The sequence below is a fragment of the Pan paniscus genome, chromosome X (assembly GCF_029289425.2).
Source record: "Pan paniscus chromosome X, NHGRI_mPanPan1-v2.0_pri, whole genome shotgun sequence".
In the NCBI taxonomy this organism is placed as follows: domain Eukaryota; kingdom Metazoa; phylum Chordata; class Mammalia; order Primates; family Hominidae; genus Pan; species Pan paniscus.
Genome location: NC_073272.2, coordinates 119,843,052 through 119,863,155, shown reverse-complemented (window position 1 = coordinate 119,863,155; position 20,104 = coordinate 119,843,052). Strand labels below are relative to the sequence as shown.

General features: G+C 43.2%; 1 protein-coding gene across 4 annotated transcripts in view; it reads left to right on the top strand.

The window, feature by feature from the left end:
* The first annotated feature begins 4,658 nt into the window (after positions 1-4,658).
* TMEM255A (transmembrane protein 255A) overlaps positions 4,659-20,104 on the top strand; it is a 52,622-nt gene continuing 37,176 nt past the window's right edge. For 2 of the 4 annotated variants that reach the window (XM_008976742.4, XM_003823144.4), the window contains exons 1-2: positions 4,659-4,927; positions 11,694-11,836. In XM_008976742.4, the coding sequence (XP_008974990.1) occupies positions 4,870-4,927; positions 11,694-11,836 (201 nt within the window). In that variant the 5' untranslated portion in view covers positions 4,659-4,869. The remainder of the gene's footprint in view (positions 4,928-11,693; positions 11,837-20,104) is intronic. The other 2 variants (XM_034950642.1, XM_014343540.3) reach the window with 1 other exon arrangement.

Below are 20,104 nucleotides of genomic sequence, written 5' to 3'. Positions count from 1 at the left end.
AACCAGTAACATAGTCATTTATTATCATTATCAAGTATTATGGATTGTACCTAATTGTATATGCTACACTTTTATGTGATTGTCAGCACAGTGAGCTTATTTACACCAGCATCACCACAAACTCGTGAGTAACACATTGCACTATGATGTCACTAGGTGATAGGAGTTTTTCAGCTCCATTATAAAGTTATGGGAACACCTTCATATCTGCATTCCATTGTTGACCAAAACATCACTATGTGGCACATGACTGTACTTGTGGGCTGTGACAGTGTTGTCTGCCCCGGCACTGCCCTCGCCCTCTGCCTCCTAGATCTGTGGTTCCCACTGGATGCCTTGTGCCCAACTGAACTTCAGCTTCTTGACTGGCCCTTCCCGTAGCTGACTGCAATTAGGTGTGTCTTCAGTGTTAAACATCTCCTTTTCAAGGTAAAATCAAGAGGTCATGGGGACCCAGACACTTTCAGATGCTGATGGTGGGTATGTACTTTGCTACAAATATTTGGGAGGGCAATTTGGCAATACATTTTCAAAGCCTTAAAAATATTCTGACTTGATCAAAATCAGAATAGTGGTTACCTCTGGGAGGGTTATTGACTGGGGAGGGGGCTCAAGAGAGCCATCTGGGATGTTAGGTTCAATATCTTAATCTGGGTGGTGGTTTACAAGTGAGTGTGTGTGTGTGTGTGTGTGTGTGTGTGTGTGTGTGTGTTAAAATACATTGGTCTGTACATTTTATTACATGTGTGTTGATAAAAAAAGTTTAATTAGAAGTGTGTGTTTGGAACATTTGAACCAATAATTCCATGATAGTATTGTATCCTATGGTGAAAAAGATGCAAAGGTTTAGTTCATTGCATTATTTACAATGTTAAAAAACTGGCAATCTCTAAAATATTCAATAACAGTGAAATGGTAAATAAATTATGTTCCATTCATTTTAAATCATATTATCAAAGGTTTTTTCTTTACTGATATTGGAAAACATTTATTATATAGTGTTTGGTAACTAACACAGGTTACAAAATAGAAATAAATCAATAACAAAGTAAAGACAAGTACCAACGCTGTTTCCTGGTGCTATGGTTATTTTCCTGGTACCCAAAGAAAAAGACCAGCTGGCAATGAGAATCAGGCAACACCCTTAACTATGGTTTTCCTCAATCAAGATTCACATGTTTGTGGTGCAGGCACTGAGTACTAGGCATTGACCTAAGGTAGTCTGGTGGGCACACCCCAACCTCAGTTAGGAATGTTTGGACTCTTTGAGGCTCTCCATTACTCTGAAGCTTCTCTCTGTCCTTGATCAACCAAAGTCTGGAAAACGAGAGTTGGATGGTGATAACCAGAGCGTAGAGATACTAGCTGGGATGTCTATAAGTATGTGCACTTGTGAATACCTGTATGGCCACCATTTTAAATATGCATGTATGCATGTATGTGTGTGTAAACATGTAGACATTTCTCTAGCCCACATTCCCAGAATTGGAATCAGGAAGGTATACTATGTAATTTAAATAGTCAAATTGGTCAGCAAAATAAGGAGATAATTGAATGCTATGGCTCTTCCCAGGGAGAATGTGTTAGACACAGAGCACCATCTGGCATTTTTCTACTGGTCTGAAGGCTTCTGGGGAGGGCGCTCATCACTGGTTTGAAGAAGATGGAGAGAAGTAGGCTGCAGCCCCATTGGTAAACATTTCCTGATGCTATAAAGCAGTTTGCAACCTAGGGCAACACTGTATGCTTGATTAAGCTTGCTATGAAAAGGATTTATTTTAAGGCATTTTAATAATTTCTTTTTTTATCAAAAGCTAACCAAGCAGTTTTATAGTAGCCTTCACTTGCATGAAAGACCTGTTTCTTCATCTAGATGGCTTGCCTATTGGTAAGTTTTATTATAAACCTATTTATGTATAAACTCCACATGTGTTTTGACATGAAGAAAATCAGAATGGAGCCCAGGAAACATTGCCTCTTGCTTTTTAATCATCCTGTTCAATTTGAGTTAAAATAAACTTTTTTTTGGAGGAAAAGAGGTGTATGTACTGGGCTTAGTTAAAATGTAGGGGGTTTCCCCCCAGTTCCCATTCTAGTCCCTCCCCTTTTCCCGATCCTCTCTCCAGACAAATACACCATCTCTGGGGAGAAGACTGCTACTACTCTCCGAGCTGCTGCAGCTGCTGCTATTGTCACTGCTACTGGTCTCAAAGTCATTTTTAACTTGACTGAGTGCGTGCTGTGCTCCAAGTCCCACAAGGCACCCCAAGAGACAGCACAAAAGAAACATACCATATGCAGTTCTTTTAAATAGCCAGCTCCTCTAGTACTTTATAAAATAATGTTCAATTTCAAGCAGGATTCAGGAATACAGATGTTGAGAAAGCAAACCTCACTCCCATTAAAGGTACCTCACTAGTTTGTGTCTTTGGGATTATAAAGGTCAAATTACATATGCCCTCTGCATCATTTGGTGGGTAGTGTGTTTCTCTCTGAATTGAAAAGGCCTCAATCTGTCCATCAAAACCAGCATGGTAACAAGTTTCTATTTGGCTTCTTTAGGGATCTCTTGCTGTGTGATTGCTATAGGGGAGCCAAGAATCTCTAAAGAAGGTGTCAAATAGTCTTTAGAGCCTGTATAAAAACCTCTTTTCTTTCAGGCTACTTTCACAGAAACCAAATATGTTAATTAGCAAGCACTCCTGAGAAATCAGTGCTGGTTGCAGGAGTCCTCCACATTAAGTATGAGATATTTAGAATGAGAGGAGAAAGAGATAAGTAAACAGGACTCAAAGACAATCATTGCAGAAGTATAAATACAGGATTTCTCTCTGCCTTTGTGGAGCTTATAGAGACCCTGACACAAGCTAAGCAGGCTTAAGACACACACATCTACAGTAGTAGGCATCTTGTCTCTATCTAGGACATATATCACAGATTTTTAAACCACATGTATAGTGTAGGGTTGCTAATAATACCTGACACAGCATTCAACGTGGCCCCTGGGGTGCCCAAGTTCTTTACAAAGGGCTTCCTTTTTAATCTTCAAGAAACATATTTTCTTCCTTCAGAAGATGGGAAAAGGCAAGGGCCTTCAGTCCCATTTCCTGGATAAGAAAAACAAAGCTTTACAGTAGATTAGCAAGGCAGATCTGGAAAGAGCCAAGTACTCTTCTTCATCCCATTGACTCTTAGAATAGTTTTATACTTGATTTGGTTTGGGTTTTTCGGGGAACATGGAGAAAGGATTGCAGCAACCATCAGAAGGAGGCGGTTGGAAGGAGACCTGGCAAGCAGAGCCTGGGAGCTCCTCAATAGGACAGTATGGGCACCTCCAAATAGGTATATTCTCTTAGCTATGTTAGGCTTCCAGGGCTGTTTCCAGAGGGAGGTGGAGTCCACTGTTACCCGCTTCCTCACCCTCCACCTCCCCTGGCCACCAGATAGATGTCTTGGGGGCACTCCAAGAAGGCCTCATCCTGATCTGCAGTTGTTTTGAGAACATTCAAACCACCTTTTGTTCCAACCACAAGGTGCTTCAAGCCCAATATCCTAATGGGGTCCAAAAGGATAGGTTCGAGAAGGATTTGGCTGTCTTCCAAGATCAATGACATTCCCACCTCATCCCCAGTTTCCCTTAGTAATCCACAGTGGATCTGTCAGCCATGACTTTACTTTCACTCTTTCCAAAGCTACTTGCATTTTCATCTTGCTGCATCTTTTGGAGCTAATGAATTCCTTAGGTTTTCCATTTGCTATAGAGAATAATAGTTCTTTTCAGTCGCCATAGCAAGAACACTCACCTTGGAGTCCAACAGATCTAGGTTCTAGCTCTCACTTCTGCCACTTACTAGCTGAGTGGGCACAGGACATTTTCTTCCCTTCTCTGAGATTCAGTTTCCTCCTCTGCATAATGGGGTTATTGATAACTCCTCTTCCTCCCTTGCATGGCTGCTATGATGATAAAATGAGATCCTTGTTATAAAAGCACTTGAACAGTACAAACTGGGGTTCTGGTGCAGAGTCATACTTTAGCTGAATTTTCTAGCTAAAGATTGGGGGCTGTTGGTTCTGGAATTCTCAGGTCTGGTGAATAAGGCTGTGCTCCTTCTCTCCGTCTCTGCATAATTTTATACACTCTGGTCACATCATTTCCCAGCCTTCATCGTTCTAGACTAAAGAGTCTGCGTTTGTTTAATCTATCTTCATATGTCAGCCACCACCCTCCCCCCGCCCCACACACACCATCCCTTTGATTATAGAGTGGCCCTTCTCTGGATCATCTCCAGCTCCATTATGTCATTCTGGAAGCACTAAGACCAGACCTGCTCAAGTGTGTGTGTGTGTGTGTGTGTGTGTGTGTGTGTGTGTTCCTCAGCTCTGAACCTCTGACTCTGACCCCCTCCCCAGTTATAAATCCTAGAACAGGATAATTACCCAAGACCCTGTCCAACTATAGAGAAGGTTGGTTGGCTTCATACTGAAGCCTCCCCCTCTTTCTCTGCGCAGCCCTGGCCCCAAGGGGCTAAAACTGCTCCCTGTCTGGCTTGGAAGGCTGGGAGGTGGATAACTAGGATGGGGAGACTGAGGGGGAGGGAGGAGGGGGGGTCTTGCGCAAGCGCACGCGGCTGCACGGACCGCCAATGCTGCCGCCTCCCAGAGCAGAGGGAGGCAGAACAGGAGGGAGGGAGAAGAGTGGAAGGGAGGGGGAGGCGGCACTTGGGCTGCAGCTCGCAACCAGAGGCAGTGTCTCTCAGCTCTCGGAAGGACCGAGAGAGGCAACCGCGGAGTAGGATGCTCTGCGGGGCGCCCAGAGCCGGGGGCGCTTGAAGCAGCTTCGGGGACTGGGGCAACCGGGCAGTTTTCACCATGCATCAGTCCCTGACTCAGCAGCGGTCCAGCGACATGTCCCTGCCCGATTCCATGGGTAAGTCTAGCGGCCCTTCCTTCGGGCGGCGGCAGCAGGGGTTGAGTGCGCTGGCCTCTGGACTGTGAACGCCCCAGGTGCCCCAAAAGCCAGAGAGCGGGAAACGGGGCATGGATGGGGTGGTCTTCGCGCCCCAGCGTCTGGGTGGTGGACCAGAGTCCCAGGGGAGCGGCCTGGCTGCAGCGGGAGCGACGTGCGGAGATCGGAGCGCCAACCTTGCGTCGGAGTATCTCTGCCCCGGAGTGCGGGTGTGTGCCTGTTTGTGTGCGTGTGTCTACAGACTTGCAGTCGGTGGTAAATCCCAGCAATCTGAGGATCAAAACACTTCCCTGCAACCTGCGCCTTCGCTTTCCATTCGACACTCCCTCTTTGCAAAGTCCTGGTCACTTCTAAGAGCTCACGACTAACGACAATTAGAAGCAGGGTTCTCGCCCCCTCCCAACTCTCTTGAAGCTGCCCTGAAATTTAGAGATGCAGTTGGGTGGGGGCCTGACTTGCACCTCGCTGATTGGGGGGGGCGGGTTGCGCAACTCTGGGGGATGGGCGGGGGTGAGAAGAAAGGGGGGGATGAGGGGAGGGGAATTCCTGAGGAATCACTCAAGACAGCCCAGCCCTGCCCTCTGCAGCGGCGGGATCAACATTCTTTGAATTTGATTGTTACTCTGCTCCAAATGCACGGAATGTGCATGAGTGTGAAAAGGGAGTCAGGGGCAGGAGTGAGAGCGCGAGAAAGAAACATCCGCCGCGAGCCCGCGCATCTTCTGAAGTCGCGCTTTTCCTCGCAGGGCGGAATGGAGGGGGAGGGGCACCCTTCGACTCCTTTCCTTATAGAAACTGGGGGACAGCTACCTTCGGGCACCAACTTGGCTGCCCCTCGAAGCTGCTTTTTGGTAGTTACAAAAAAAAACAAACCCAGTCCCCCTCAGCTGTTAGGCACCTTCCCAAGCCCTGTGATTTCACTGGGCGGAGAAATTAATTTGGAGCCCTGGAGAGCGGGAGGGGATTGTAAAATCATGATCCCACCTAATCTTTTAAAATTCGCCTCGGATACACTTCAATCAAATCGAATTCTCTCTTTCCAACATACTTTACATTCTGCAAAATCCCTCTGTCCCGCAGTTCCTGCCATCAGTCTGCTCAGGTCTTCTCCGATGAATTTGCGGGAACATCTCGAGTGGAGGGGGCAGGGAGAAGATCGAACCCCCTATATAATCTCCCTACTGCCCGCAGAAGACTCAATGTCAACAAAACTCGTTCACCGGAGGGGCCCCAGAAAGTGTTATCTCCTGGATGGTGGAAAGATCCGTATCCTCAATGGTTTTGCATATTCAGTATAAGAATTTACTTTTTCATTTTTAAGGGCGTAGTTATTTACAACGGGGTACAAATGAGGCCAAGGACTTGGTCCGAATCCAGAGCCCAGCAGTACCAGACTCCCCCTTACTCCCAGCTCGCGCGCGCGCACTCTTTCTCCAACACACACACCACGCGCACACACATACAGAGGGAGAGGGAGAGAGAGAGAAAGAGAGAGCGCGAGAGCGAGAGAGAGCGACAGCGAGAGCGAGAGAGAGAGAGACAGAGAGGTGGGAATGCACTGCTTACCTTGGCCAGCTGTGGCGCCAACAACGCAGCCCTGGCTCCCCGACGCCAAGCTGTTGCGCTTCGCGAGGGAGGGCAGAGTGGAAGAGTGCTAGGGTTCCGCAGCGTCCATTCTCGCTGCGGACGACAACCACCTAACCACCTGCAAATCAAGCCACAGCGCCCCGGGCCCGTCTGCCTTCGGGGAGTGGGCTGGTTGGTGGCCCAGGGCTTAAAGAGTCGCTATTTGGCGCACTGCTCTGTGGGTTGGGGAACAAGATGAAGAGCTTTCTTTCTTGGGCTCCCAGGGGCCCTCAGCGATCTTGTGTTTCTCGAAAGGTCTGCGCAACAAACAGCTGAGTGGGCTTCGCCCAGCCCAGTCTCCACACTGCGGGAAAGGAATCATAAATCCCAGATAGAAGCGGAGCCGGCGCCACGCATTCCACTTTTTGAAGTCCGCAGAGCGACGGCACTAGCAAATTCCTGAGTCGAGTGCTAACGCTGGGTTTCCACAGTTTGGACAGGGGAGTCTCCCCGGAGTTCCCTGGCCCTGGTCCCGCACAGTCCGGGCCTGAATCAGCGTCTAGGCTACTTAGGAGCTACTCCCACTTAGCTCTGGCAACACCACCTTCCCTTGCGTGGGGGGAAGAGGACAGTGGGTAGGTAGGTTAGTGTTTCAGCCTCCAAGGGCAGCATTTCTGAGAGGACTCCCTTTATTGTCAAGACACAACCGCAACCAAAACAATAAAATTTAAAACACGCAGACACACTGCACCAAGGTGCCTGCACTCTACGCTTGCTGGCTGCCTGGGAATAGAGCAGTTCGTCCAAGGCTCAGAGTGGAGCAGGCGCTTTGCAATTAAGAAGATGGTAATTTGACTCCAGCGTCCCTCCATCCCCTCCCAGCAACCCCCTTCTCCCTTTTGGCAACACCGCCCCCAGGCGCAAAGGCACCTCTACTACAGTAGGGCATTCCTTCCTCCCAAATAACACATTTGTAATTCGCGGGCGGCCTCGGATGTTCTCCATTCAGAGAACTGTCTAAAGTGGGGAGGGATGGATTTCAGCGCCTTTAAGGAAATGTTTGGGAGATTGGCAGGGTCTTGAGGCCCTTGTGTGGGCAGCCACCTGTTTCTAGGGATACTCAAGGCTGGGATATCCGGGGACCCACCCTGTGTGGCAAAGCTGACTCAGGTAAGCAAATCCTAATCGGTTCAAAAGATCAACCCAGAGAACTAGCCAGGCATCAACAACACCGTGTACAGGACAGGATACTGGGTTCCCAACTATTCTGTGCCCAATAAAGATTATACACCTTATCTACTCTCTTGGGAGAGGATAATCAAGAACGTGTGCAAGGTAAAACAAAGTAACAGAGACAGCATCCTACCTTCTAGCAACTCACATCTTGGTTCCCTCAGATACCTAATCCTGGGACTGGCAGATATCATATGGGTTGTGGACCAGACCCACGGTTACAATTGTAATGGTACCAGTTACAATTAATATACTTATTGAGTAAGGTACCTGGGAATTTAGGGACATGAATAAGTAATTAATTTTGATCAAGAAAAACTTTTTGGAGGAGGGGAATTTTGAGCATGTTTCGAAGGAAGGGAGGCACCCAGGTTCAAAGACCGCAATGCAGATGGGGGCTCTGACCAGGGGGAATACCCGGATGAGAGAAAAGCTGGTTGTTTTTGGAAGGGTGGAGACAGCAAATAATTGGGTGCTTCTAGAGCTAAGCATCGTGGTCATCAGGAATCTGGGGTGGAGGTGGGGCACTGCAGAGAGGGAGGGCTGCAGTAGTTCTGCAGGGAGGCTGCTGAGGGGGGGCAGGCAAGGCCAATGAAAAGATTTCAGACTCTCTCACTGCTGTTGGTTGCAGAGGTGGTTGTTGTTTAAGCAGAAATATACTGGGTGCCAAGGAGACAGAGTAGTGAGAGATATTGTAGTTTTCACACTAGTTAGCCAGAAGGCTTTTAATTTGAGGGAACCCTCAGGTGTACCCTACATTAAAAAATCAATTCTATGAGACTAGCCCATATTTATTCACACAATTCCTCCCACATCCTTCTTGATTAAAAGGGAAACAATTCTGAGATGTTGCCTCTTGTTTATTCAACAAGTACCGATTGTTTATTAGGTATCAAACACTAGGTATAAATCGTAATAGGCATGATTTTCATATACCTGCTGCTTTATTTAAGTACCTCCTGGTGCCTGAGTTTTTTTACGTGTCACTTTACTAAACAAAATCAGAATAAGATGGTCCTGTGTTTACAGAAACATCTAAGGCAAGCCCCAAATTGTACCAGAATAAGAACACGGCTGTACTTCTCCCTTCTAAAATAAAACAACCACCAGGAAAATGTCCTAAGCAGACACAATAAACTGCCTTTTAGGAGCCTGGGCCACACCTTCAGAAAATGGGTATATCTTGCTCTAAGTAGATGTGAATTTTATTGAGTCGAATTGACACTAAAGATAAATTGAGGGGTGATTCTTCATTTTCAAAACGAGTCACCCTGGGGGGGGGGTTTCTTAAAACAGTCAATTCCCCAAGTGCAACTAGAAATAACTTCATGTTACACAATTATGGTCCTTATAAAATAAGTGGTGACAGGGAAGGACGCTCGTGAGGGGACAGAGATTAGATATTCGACCTGGTGATCAGAGAGTTTTCTTAGGAATCTTATCCAAAGCAAATCCTATCTGGAGTCAAGGCCCCTGTGGGGCTGTGGGATCTTTGCCTGGGTTGCTCAAGTGACTGAATTTTCAATTCAGGTTCTAAAGCAGGAAAAAAGATTTTCAAATGACACTATGTGGTTTGCTGAGTCACTTTTCTGACCTGGCTCTTCCTGCGCTTTTAAAAGTTAGAGTGATATTTGCAAAGAAGACCCAAGAGCTGTGAATAAGATTAAAGGCCAGCTGGTGGGGAAGGAGCAGGCAAATGAAACAAACAAACAAACAAACCAAAATTAAAAAGACCATGCATGCACACACACTTCTCCAATTTAGTCTGTCAGGTTACATGTTTTCTGGGTAAGGTGTTGAGACACTTCCATATCACAAAGATATCCGTGGTGTATCCAAATGTTCTCTCACTCTCTTTTGCCAGTTTGAGGCAGGGGAGGGCTAGAGATTGTGTGAGTGACAAAAGAGAAGGGAAGACAAGAATGGGAGGCAATGTTGGTAAGTTTATGTTAGAGCCCCTCTGTAGAACCAACTCACAGATTCACTGAGAAGTATCTATCATCAAATAAACTTAGGCACCCTGGTTTAGAGACTAATTTAGCATCCCTCAAAATCAAGAGGAAGGATAACTAAACTTCAGGTAAACAGAAGAAATAAATCCTGGCCTTCCCCCAACCCTCTACTATTCCTTTCCCAGTACCATGCAGACCAGAGCTCCCGGCTTTGCTCCTGTGTTTACCATTAGTCAGCTCCCATTTGCATCCCTAATAGCCCTGTCATGAAAGGGCCCTGATGTTACAGGTGTCTCTAGTGGGCCTTTATGTTTTTGTCCCATGGAGGCTGGACTCAGGTCTCTTTAAAGATGAGTCTCATTTGCCAACTCTTCTTACCTCTTCCCCAGGGTGAGACATGGTGCTTTAGCATTGTAGATGCCTATAAACGTTCAAACCACTTCTACATTTCAACGAAAAATAGTCTTAGATTAGTCCCATATTAGAAATGACCCTGATGAGTCACATCCCTCATTTTCGAAGCTGACGTCAGGGGAGACCGCCCGCCCCTCCCACCTCCCTTGGAGACTTCAGCAGGGACAGTACTGGGGAAGACAGGATGGATGGTGGGGTTAAGCCCGGGTGATACTCCCAGTGCTTTTCTTCCATACAAGAGGGGATATCTGCAGTGGACTGCAAGGCCAGCCACAACCCCTCCCGTCTCAACACCACCTTGCCTCCTGGGTCTCGCTTCCTTTCCTTGACCTCGTTCCCCTTCCTCCATCCCCTCTCCCCTCCCTCTATCCCCTCTCCCCTCCCTCCCCATGGAGCAGTCTGCATGGCTTCTCTCAACAACTGCTTCCTGAGGCTGCAGTGAGGTCTCCCAGAATGACAGGGTCTTATGGACAGACTCAAGTGATCTCTTTAGGGCCATAAATGACAGTCAAGCCACGTGGGTGGGCGACTCCATCAGGGCTCCTCACTGCTTCATCCTCCTCATGCTCCATACTTCCACTAGAGAGCTAGACTCTTCTCATTTGCTTTTTTTTTTTTTTTTTGAGAACTCCTAGGTAGTAACTCTCCCCTGGTTATTTCCTGTTGAAGGCCCTCTCCCTATGCCTGAGAAATCCCTGCAGAGTGTGAGACAGTGCTCGGTTCCTTTAAAAAAAAATAAATTAAAAAGTGAGCCTAGATACCATTTTTCTGTCTGACTTAATAATCCTGTTTTCAAAAAAATATTGGTTTGCACTATCATGTCTGATAAGCCCTGAGTGGGAGAATGGGTTTCTCATCATTTATGTTTATGTCACCCTCACATAAGCCTAAATGTGTATAAGTTATAATCCTCCCCACCTAACTCCCCCGATACATATCTTTGTGGACTAATGGCCTCCAAACACTCACTTTATTACACACATTTGTTATGTGACAAATCTTGCCAATACACCATTTTAAAGTTTATACATGAGGTGGCAAATGTCAGAAATAAATGAAAAAAAAATCCCAGTAACTTGGCTTGGCTGTGATATTTACACTGAAAATGAAATTTCATATCTCTAGCTTATGAAAAAAATCTTTTTAGTTGGATATTGGCTTTAAAATGTTTTCATTTAATACCCCCTCCCCCCACACACACACTTCCCATTTATCATATGCCTTCTAATTTGGTCTAAAAAACCACTCTACTAAGTAGTTATGACACATCTCTTATAGAGTGCCAGGAGCACAAAAATTCGTTTTGTTTTTACGTAACTGGTGAAATTTCTTCTGTTGTTTATTTTCAAATTGGAAATACATATTTTATTATAAAAGTGGCACCTGATGACTACAAAAAATAATGCTCTATCCCTTCCCCACAACCCCCCACCCGTCACCACCAAAGATAACTTCAGTTACCGGTAGGAATAGGAAAGGAAAACCTTCTTAGTGTTTTTTTCTTTAAGTCAATCCTTTCCCCAGCTGAAATGAGCAATTTTAATTTCTCTCTGTGCTTTCAGGAGCATTCAATCGGAGGAAACGAAACTCCATCTATGTCACCGTGACTTTGCTTATCGTGTCCGTGTTAATTCTCACAGTGGGCCTTGCTGCAACCACCAGGACCCAGAATGTGACTGTAGGAGGTTATTACCCCGGAGTTATTGTAAGTATAGAAGGCACAGGTAGGTCGCAGTAGCTTGCTGTCTACAGAAATTCTGGCTCTGCTCTGATAGTTTTCAATTCTGTTTGAGTGTCTAGTGTTTGCTCAGATTTCCTCCTTTGTATCTCTGTATATTTATGTAGAGAGGCAACTCTGGGCCCGCTAAGAAGAGCACTGGACTGAGAATCAGAAGAATCCAGCACCATCCCTATCTAACAGTGTGATCCTGAGCAAGTCATCTCACTCTTTAATACCTCAGGTTTCTGGTTTAGGAGATGTTACCAGCAGTGTTAACCTTAGGCTAAGGTCCTTTCTCTCCGGGCACCTGCATTCCCATATATAATAGAGGTCATCTGATCTCACCTGAAATCTGAGGATCCTGGCAGCTTGACACTCTGACCAACAGCACTGATCTCCAAAGTGATCCTGCACTCCTATCAGAAAAAGCTGTGGAAGATATGTTCCTAAAATATGTATATTTATTCACTTATAAATTATATATATATATACATGTTCATAAAACTTATATAAAAATGAACATTCAAAAATTAGATAAAAATAAGTATACAATAACTTTTAATATCTTCATGTGAACACAAACTAAAATGTCACCAGATAATATGCACTTAGTGTGAAGCTTGTCATTAAAGACAGTGGCTTTAAATCCTTATTTCAAATGGCCCACTAGATAATTGTGAATATTTTTGGCTGCCTTCTTATCCCGTATGATTAGATTGTCATTGGAGTCATGTTTTTAAATGTCAATATCACAATTTGGCTGCCAAAAATCTACCCTGGGAGTTAGAAGTATTAAACTCTGCCATTTTCTTGTTGCTTATGTTTGCTTACATTATTAGGGTCATCTTCAACTTCTGGTTTCTCAAGAGGAATCTTTTCAAGCCTCTTATCCATTTTGTTGAGACTAGTTTCGTTAAAATTGGATAATACAATCCAGGCACACATAAAATGCCCCACGATCAACCGTTTGTTGCTTGGAACTTGCCCTCCTCCAGAAGGATAGCTCACCTGATTACCTGACATTCACACGAACAGAGGGTGCCAGTGACAGTCTGTTTATTAAATATTAGTAATGTTTGGTTTCTTATTATTTTAGATAAACAATAAATAGGAAACAGCCGTATTCCAGTGGATTGTTTTATCTACCCTAGGGTGCATGCAGTTCCCTTTGGAGACTGCTAAACTAGTTGCATTAGAAAAACCAAAACCTAATTTGAGTCTACGTACACTGCTGTTGAACCCAAAAACCTAACTCTAGAGGTGAGATCATATTTTAAATATCAATTAAATGGCTCCTCAATTGTTAGAGAGCAGAAGGACATTTAGGACAATTCAGTTAAGAAGTATTTTAGTACAGCAAAGAGGTCAGATGTATTTTTTGTTGTTGTTTTGTTTCATTTCTCTTTGAAATGAAATGAGAGAGAGAGAGAGAGGTGGGGATTGGAGAGAGAAGCAAAGCGAGAGGGGAGATTAAAGATGATGCCTTGGACAAGCCAGAGCTATAAGTGACCAAGCCTGGAGCCTGTTGCCTAGGTCACTGATTTCATTCCACAGTCAGCCTCCTCAATAGCTCTTGAGAAGCTGGGACCTAAAGTGGGCTGCAGGCTATGCCTTCCTGGAGCTGAAGGCTGCTGGGGGAAGTGCCTCCACAGCTCCAGGGCAGGCAGGGCTCCTCCCAGCTGAGGGCAGGTGACCCACAGACACTGTTTGGTGCCCTGTGTTAAACATGTGATGTGAGAACTCACCCAGTCCACTTCCTGTGGTGAGGCAAGAAAACCAGTCGTCAGCAGAATTGGGTTTTATTTTTAAACACAAGCAAAGCCGGCGGGGAGTGGGGGGGTGGGTGTGCAGGGAGGAACAGAGGGGGTAAGATAGCATTTCGGTGGCTTGGAAAAACAATTTATAGGGTCTGTGTGACTTTGTGTATTTCAGGTAGCTGCATTAGTAAAATATTTCTGACTGATGAGCAAATGCTGAAGCCAAGATTTAGAGTCTCTGTGGGTGAGGGGAAGGTATTTTCCATGTTATTTAAGAGTACGAACTCCTATTCATAAACAGTGGCTGTGAACCTTCTCTGTGGAATATCTTACTGTGGGTGGCTAGGTTGGAATACGTTAACAAAGGAAGGAGGGTGCCTGATTGCTGTTATTCAAGTACCTGATGTTCAGCTAGCACTAGAAGTTGAAGCAGTGGGGGCGTGTGTTTGCGTGTGAGTGGTTCACTAAGAGCTAATATGGAAGTGTTAATAGGAAAGCCATCCCTAACGGACACTGTGCCCCCATGATTTAACCTTTAAAAATGTGCTCTCATAGTTCCTGGAGATTGCTTCTTTAAAATGCATTTTAATTACATAAAATAAAGGGGAAAAGACAGCAGATTGAATAGCAGAAAAATCCATTTGAGTTTATAGGTCAGATCACGTTGTAACAAATACAATTACGACTCATACCTCAGAAACAGTAAACGCCTGAGAATCCAGATTTGTCTGGGAATGGGGTACTTTCACTAACTGAATAGCATGGTTATTAGGGAGTTACTATAGAAACTCCAAACCAGTGGTTTCCCCACTCTGATGTGAATAAGAATGACCTTGCGAACCTGCGAAAAATGCAGATCTCTACTCCCTAGCCCAAGAGATTCTGATTCAGTTGGTCTGCATGGGCCCTGGCAATCTGAATTTTCTTTTCATAAACTAACCTTTGATTGAAAAAGTAATAAATGTTGAATCCACCTGAGGGGAAAGAATCCGTGGGGGGTGGGGGGAGTCTAATTCAGGTGGACTAGCAACCACCTGGAGAATTAACACACAGTAAAATATGCTTAGCAATAAAACCAGAAGGATCATAATGTGTCATCTGGAGATTCTGCACTGTCAAAGTGGTCACTTTAAATATAAATTACTAATGTATAGAACTGTGAAAAAGTTTCAGCTTATTTAGAACTCTGCTGTTTTAGACTCTGATTAAATGTGTTAACAATCCATGAGAATTTAAATTTTCAAAACAGACAAATTAGGGAGAAGTTATTAGATTAAAAGAAGACTTACCATACAAATCATTTAAATATTGTGATCTCAGGTACTTAAAATATAACTCAATTTGCATAATTCTAAGTCACGTGAAGCTTTTCGGGAGCATCTTTATTTTGCCAAATGAGATATCTTTGTACAGTGAGGTGCATTATCATGGCATGTTAGCTACTCTACCTGAGCTAGCATGTGGTATCATCGTTCTAAGAGACATACGCACACATGCCTCTGTAAAGATGTGCTAGTCTGTACAGGCTGAACTGTAAAGTTTTAAAAAAACTAAAACCAGGCTGGGCACGGTGGCACATGCTTGTAATCACAGCACTTAGGGAGGCTGAGGTGGGAGGATAGCTTGAGGCCAGGAGTTCAAGACCAGCCTGGGCAACATGGTGAGACGCCATCTCTACAAAAAGTATATATATAAAAAATTAGCCAAGTATGGTGGTGCACGCCTCTGGTCCCAGCTACTCGACAGGATGAGGTAAGAGGATCTCTTGAGCTCAGGAGGTTAAGGCTGTAGTGAACCATGATCACCCACCCCACTGGGCTCCAGCCTGGGCCACAAAGCAAGACTGTCTCAAATAAATAAATAAAATTTAAAAACTAAAAACGGCCAGGTGCGGTGGCTCACACTTGTAATCCCAGCATTTTGAGAGGCTGAAGCAGGCGGATCACTTGAGCCCAGGAGTTTGAGACCAGCCTAGACAACATGACAAAGCCCCATCTCTACAAAAAAAAAAAAAAAATTAGCCTGGCCCTGTGGCATGAGCCTGTAGTCCCAGTTACATGGGAGGCTAAGGTGGAAGGATCGCTTGAGCCTAGGAGATGGAAGTTGCAGTGAGCTGAGATCGCGCCACTTCACTCCAGCCTGGGTGACAGAGCGAGGCCCTGTCTCAAAAAAACAAAACAAAACAGAAACAAAAACCGAACACCAACAAACAAAGACAAACTGGATTAAGAATTTTACTGTCCTCAAATATTCAAGGCATTTTATTTCAGGAGGGTTCAGATGAGCTTTCTACTCTGAAGGCCTAAAAACCCAAGAGCTTCATTTGTTGCCTGAAGCTGAAAGAGACAGGGGAGGGTGATTGCTGCTTCCCGGTACACCTCCTCTTACCTTAGATGCAGGAAAAAGAGGCCTCTAAATGTGTTTCCCAAGCAACCCGCAAGATGGAGTTGGTCCCCTGGATAGTGAGACAAGCCTTTCATTCTTGCACCCTCTCCTCAGCTGCTGTATTGATACTATTAGGGCGCATACTAGCCTGAGTCTTCTTTCAGGAAAGAGAGCAAGAATTTCTGCCCCCTTTCCCAGGGAGTGGGTAGGAGAGTCAGTTAATTGAAAATCATTTCAGAGTTACTGTGGAATATTAGGAGATGGGGACAACAGGGATCATTCAAAACAATCAATATCCCAGAAACCTTCTTTAGGTCAGTGTGGCCTCAGATTCACATGTAAAGACTCCTTGGAAAAGTCCAAAGAAATTTTGATTAACATGAATGCTCAGAAAACATAAGGAGCTCTGGATAGTGGGATTTTGTAGTAAATAGTGAATTAGGCAGAAAGATTTTCAACAGGAGGTGAAAAAGTTTCCACCTCTTGTTTGAAAATGTTTCTAAAATCTAAGTTCATTCTAAAATATAAGTCCCTCACTTACTAAGTACATTTTTAAAATGGCACCTGGGCTGGGTACAGTGGCTCATGCCTGTAATCCCATCACTTTGGGAGGCCGAGGCAGGAAGATCATTTGAGGCCAGGCATTCGAGACCAGTCTGGGCAACAAAGTGAGACCCCCATCTCTATAAGAAATTTTAAAATTAGCCAGGTGTGGTGGTGCACACCTGTAGTCCCAGCTACTTAGGAGGCTGAGGCAAGGGGGTTCCTTGAGCCCAGGAGGTCGAGGCCGGCTGCAATGAGCTAGGATCACACCACTGCTCTCCAGCCTGGGCAACATAGCAAAACTTTGTCCCTATAAAAAAATTAAGAATTAGCTAGGCACAGTGGCTCAGGCCTGTAGTCCCAGCTACTCAGGAAGCTTAGGCAGGAGGATTGCCTGAGCCCAGGAGTTCGAGGCTAGAGTGAGCCTTGTTTGCACCACTGAATTCCAGACTGGGTGACAGAGTGAGATCCTGTCTCTAAATAAATAAATACATTTGAATCTTGATTTGCTGGATAAGACTTTTATAATACCACAAGGTTCTCACCTTCATTGGCTCCCTGTTGCTTCCTTGGCATGTCATTCAGAGCTCTCCATAGATGCCCTCAGCCTAGTCTCTCATTACTTCTCTTTTGCAAAAATTGCCAATTCACAGTCCTCTGAACACGACTTGGGCTTTTCTGCCTTGGGGCCGTCATAACATTTTTTCCTCATGCCTAGAATATCCTCCCTGATCTCTCTCTCTCTCTCTCTCTCTCTAGGTGCTCTGTTCTATCTCAACTTAAAAACACAGCAGAAACATTTCTCAAATACTGAGGTCCACAGTGGTGTCTACATCTTTGAACTCCCTACTGTAGATTCCTCCTATTCATGGTTGCTGGAAAACACTTATGTCCTGCTTTGTGGCATCTGTTGGGCTATATTCTCATTTAGCTTTGTTTATATAGGTCCTCAATCCCTTCTCTGAACCCTTGGGTCAGATGGGATTCAGAATTTAGACTTCTTATTTTAGAAAAATTATACAATACATATACCACATATTATCTAACAACCAAGTAGAGCCTTGAGAAGCATCCCATAATCAAGCACCTCATGTTTCTATAATAAAACATGGATTTTTAAACTAAGTGAGATAAAGATGATAATATAACCTCACATCAGTTCGAGATCAGGTTTTGCCACCAAGTTAGTTACATTCAAGAAAAAAAAAACACTTTTTTATTTTAAGAACTTTGTGGATTTCAGGATTATGGAAAGGAATTGTGGACTGGTTTACCTAATTGTAGTATGAGCTCCTTTAGCCTGAGTGGTCTTGATCATACCCCATCCCACCTCCTGGCCTCCAAATTACAGATTGAACACACTGCCAGCCAGAGTAGATGTCCAATTAATATTTACCTAATGACTAATTTTTTTAGCCTTTGTCCTAGATGTCTGGGACAGTGAATGGGAATAGGCATAGGTGACAAGAGTCCAGCCTCAAAAAAGCCCTTGAATCTGACTTTGATATCTAATCATCTGTCTTTTTTTTTTTTTTTTTCCACAAGTGGAGGACAGCCAAAACAAAGCAAACTAGTTATTTGTTCAGGTAATGGGGAATCAAGATGGAGGTCCAAAGGTCTGAACATTACATGATTCCATGAAGCTCTTGAGGGGAGACCACAGAGCTTACCTTTCTGAGGTCTCAGGGGAGCAAGCAATTGTTTAGAAGCAGCTGTCCATTTTAAGGAAACTGTTGGTTTTCCCTTCTTTATTTTCAACCCCTCAGCTCTTCCGCAAATAAGACTTCTCACTCCATCCTTGCAGAGAACTTCTTCTCTAGGGTGCAACAATGAAGTCCTTGTTGCTTGGAGGTCACAATTCTACTAGCACTGGTCACAAACGCAGCGAGGTGTGGCTAAAAGAACTCAAGCTGTTATTCAGGGGACCCGAGAGCTAGTCCCAGACCTACCATTAAGTTGCTATAAGAGGGCATACATCTTTACAATTATCTATGCCTTCATTTTCCTGTCTATCAAATGGGAATGATATGAATTCCACCAAACTCCATAGTATTCCTGTGACCAAAGTAGGGGGCAAGTGCTTCTTTAACTTAAAATGCTTTTGAAATGGAAGATTGTTTTAGCAACACTGGTGAGTTCATTAACCTGTCATCCAGGTAAGTGAATTCTTCCAGCCATGACTCAATACGTATTAGTTCCCTGCCTGCTGAGCTCTAATCCATCTTTTGAGCGCATATAAAAATGTCTCCTCCTCTATGAAACCTTAGCACTACCATTTATTTAGCAGCCTACCTTATGCAAATCACACCACATACTTCATCTCATATAATCCTCAAAGCAACCCTGTATGGCAGGCTCTATTATGATTCCCATTTTATAGATGATGAAACCAAAGCACAGAGTGGTTAAGGAATTGGGCCAAGGGCACAGAGTTTATAAGTAGCGGAGCCAGGAATATATTATATTATATATAATATATATTATATTATATTATATATATATTATATTATATTATATTATATATAATATATATTATATTATATTATATTATATATATATTATATTAATTATATATAATATATATTATATTATATTATATATAATATATTATATTATATTATATATAATATATATTATATTATATTATATATTATATATTATATAATATATAATATATAATATAATATATATATTTAATATATATTATTATTATATAATATAATATATATATTTAATATATATTAAATTTATTTAATATATACTTAATATATATTTAATATATATTAAATAATAATATATTTAATATATATTAAATAATAATATATTTAATATATATTAAATAATAATATATATTAAATTATAATATAATTTAATATATATTAAATAATAATATATATTAAATAATAATATAATTTAATATATATTAAATAATAATATAGTTAATATATAAATATATAATATAATTAATATATTTAATATATATAATATATATTATATTATAATATAATATATATGTATTATATTCCTGGCTGCGTGAATTATTCCCTGCTCCTATAGCACTTTGTTTTTACCTGGTCTGTGGTCCTTAACCCAGTCTGTCTCTCCCTTACTAGACCGTGAGCTCTTGGAGGACAGTAGCCGTGTCTTCTTATTCATCTGACATAAAGCTAGTAGTGAACGTCAGAAAACTGAATGCATTGGAGTGGAATAGAATAGAATAGAATAGAATAGAATAGAATAGAATAGAATAGAATAGAATAGAATAGAATAGAATAGAATAGAATAGAATAGAATAGAATAGAGGAGAAGGGGAGATAACTGGATGAAGTAACTGGCTGGCCTGGGATTTCCAGTTCTGGAGTGCCTTGTCTTTCCAGACAATTCCACAAGACTTCCACCCACCTCTTCTGGTCACTGCCATCAGAGAGTTATTTGCCATGAGAGAATATGAGGAATAGGGAGTGTCTTTGCTTCCTGTCTTAGGACAAAGACTGCTATCACGATTCAGGAGACATTCTGCGAATACCTTTGGAAGCTGATGAATTGTTAAGTAAAAGGACTTATTTTT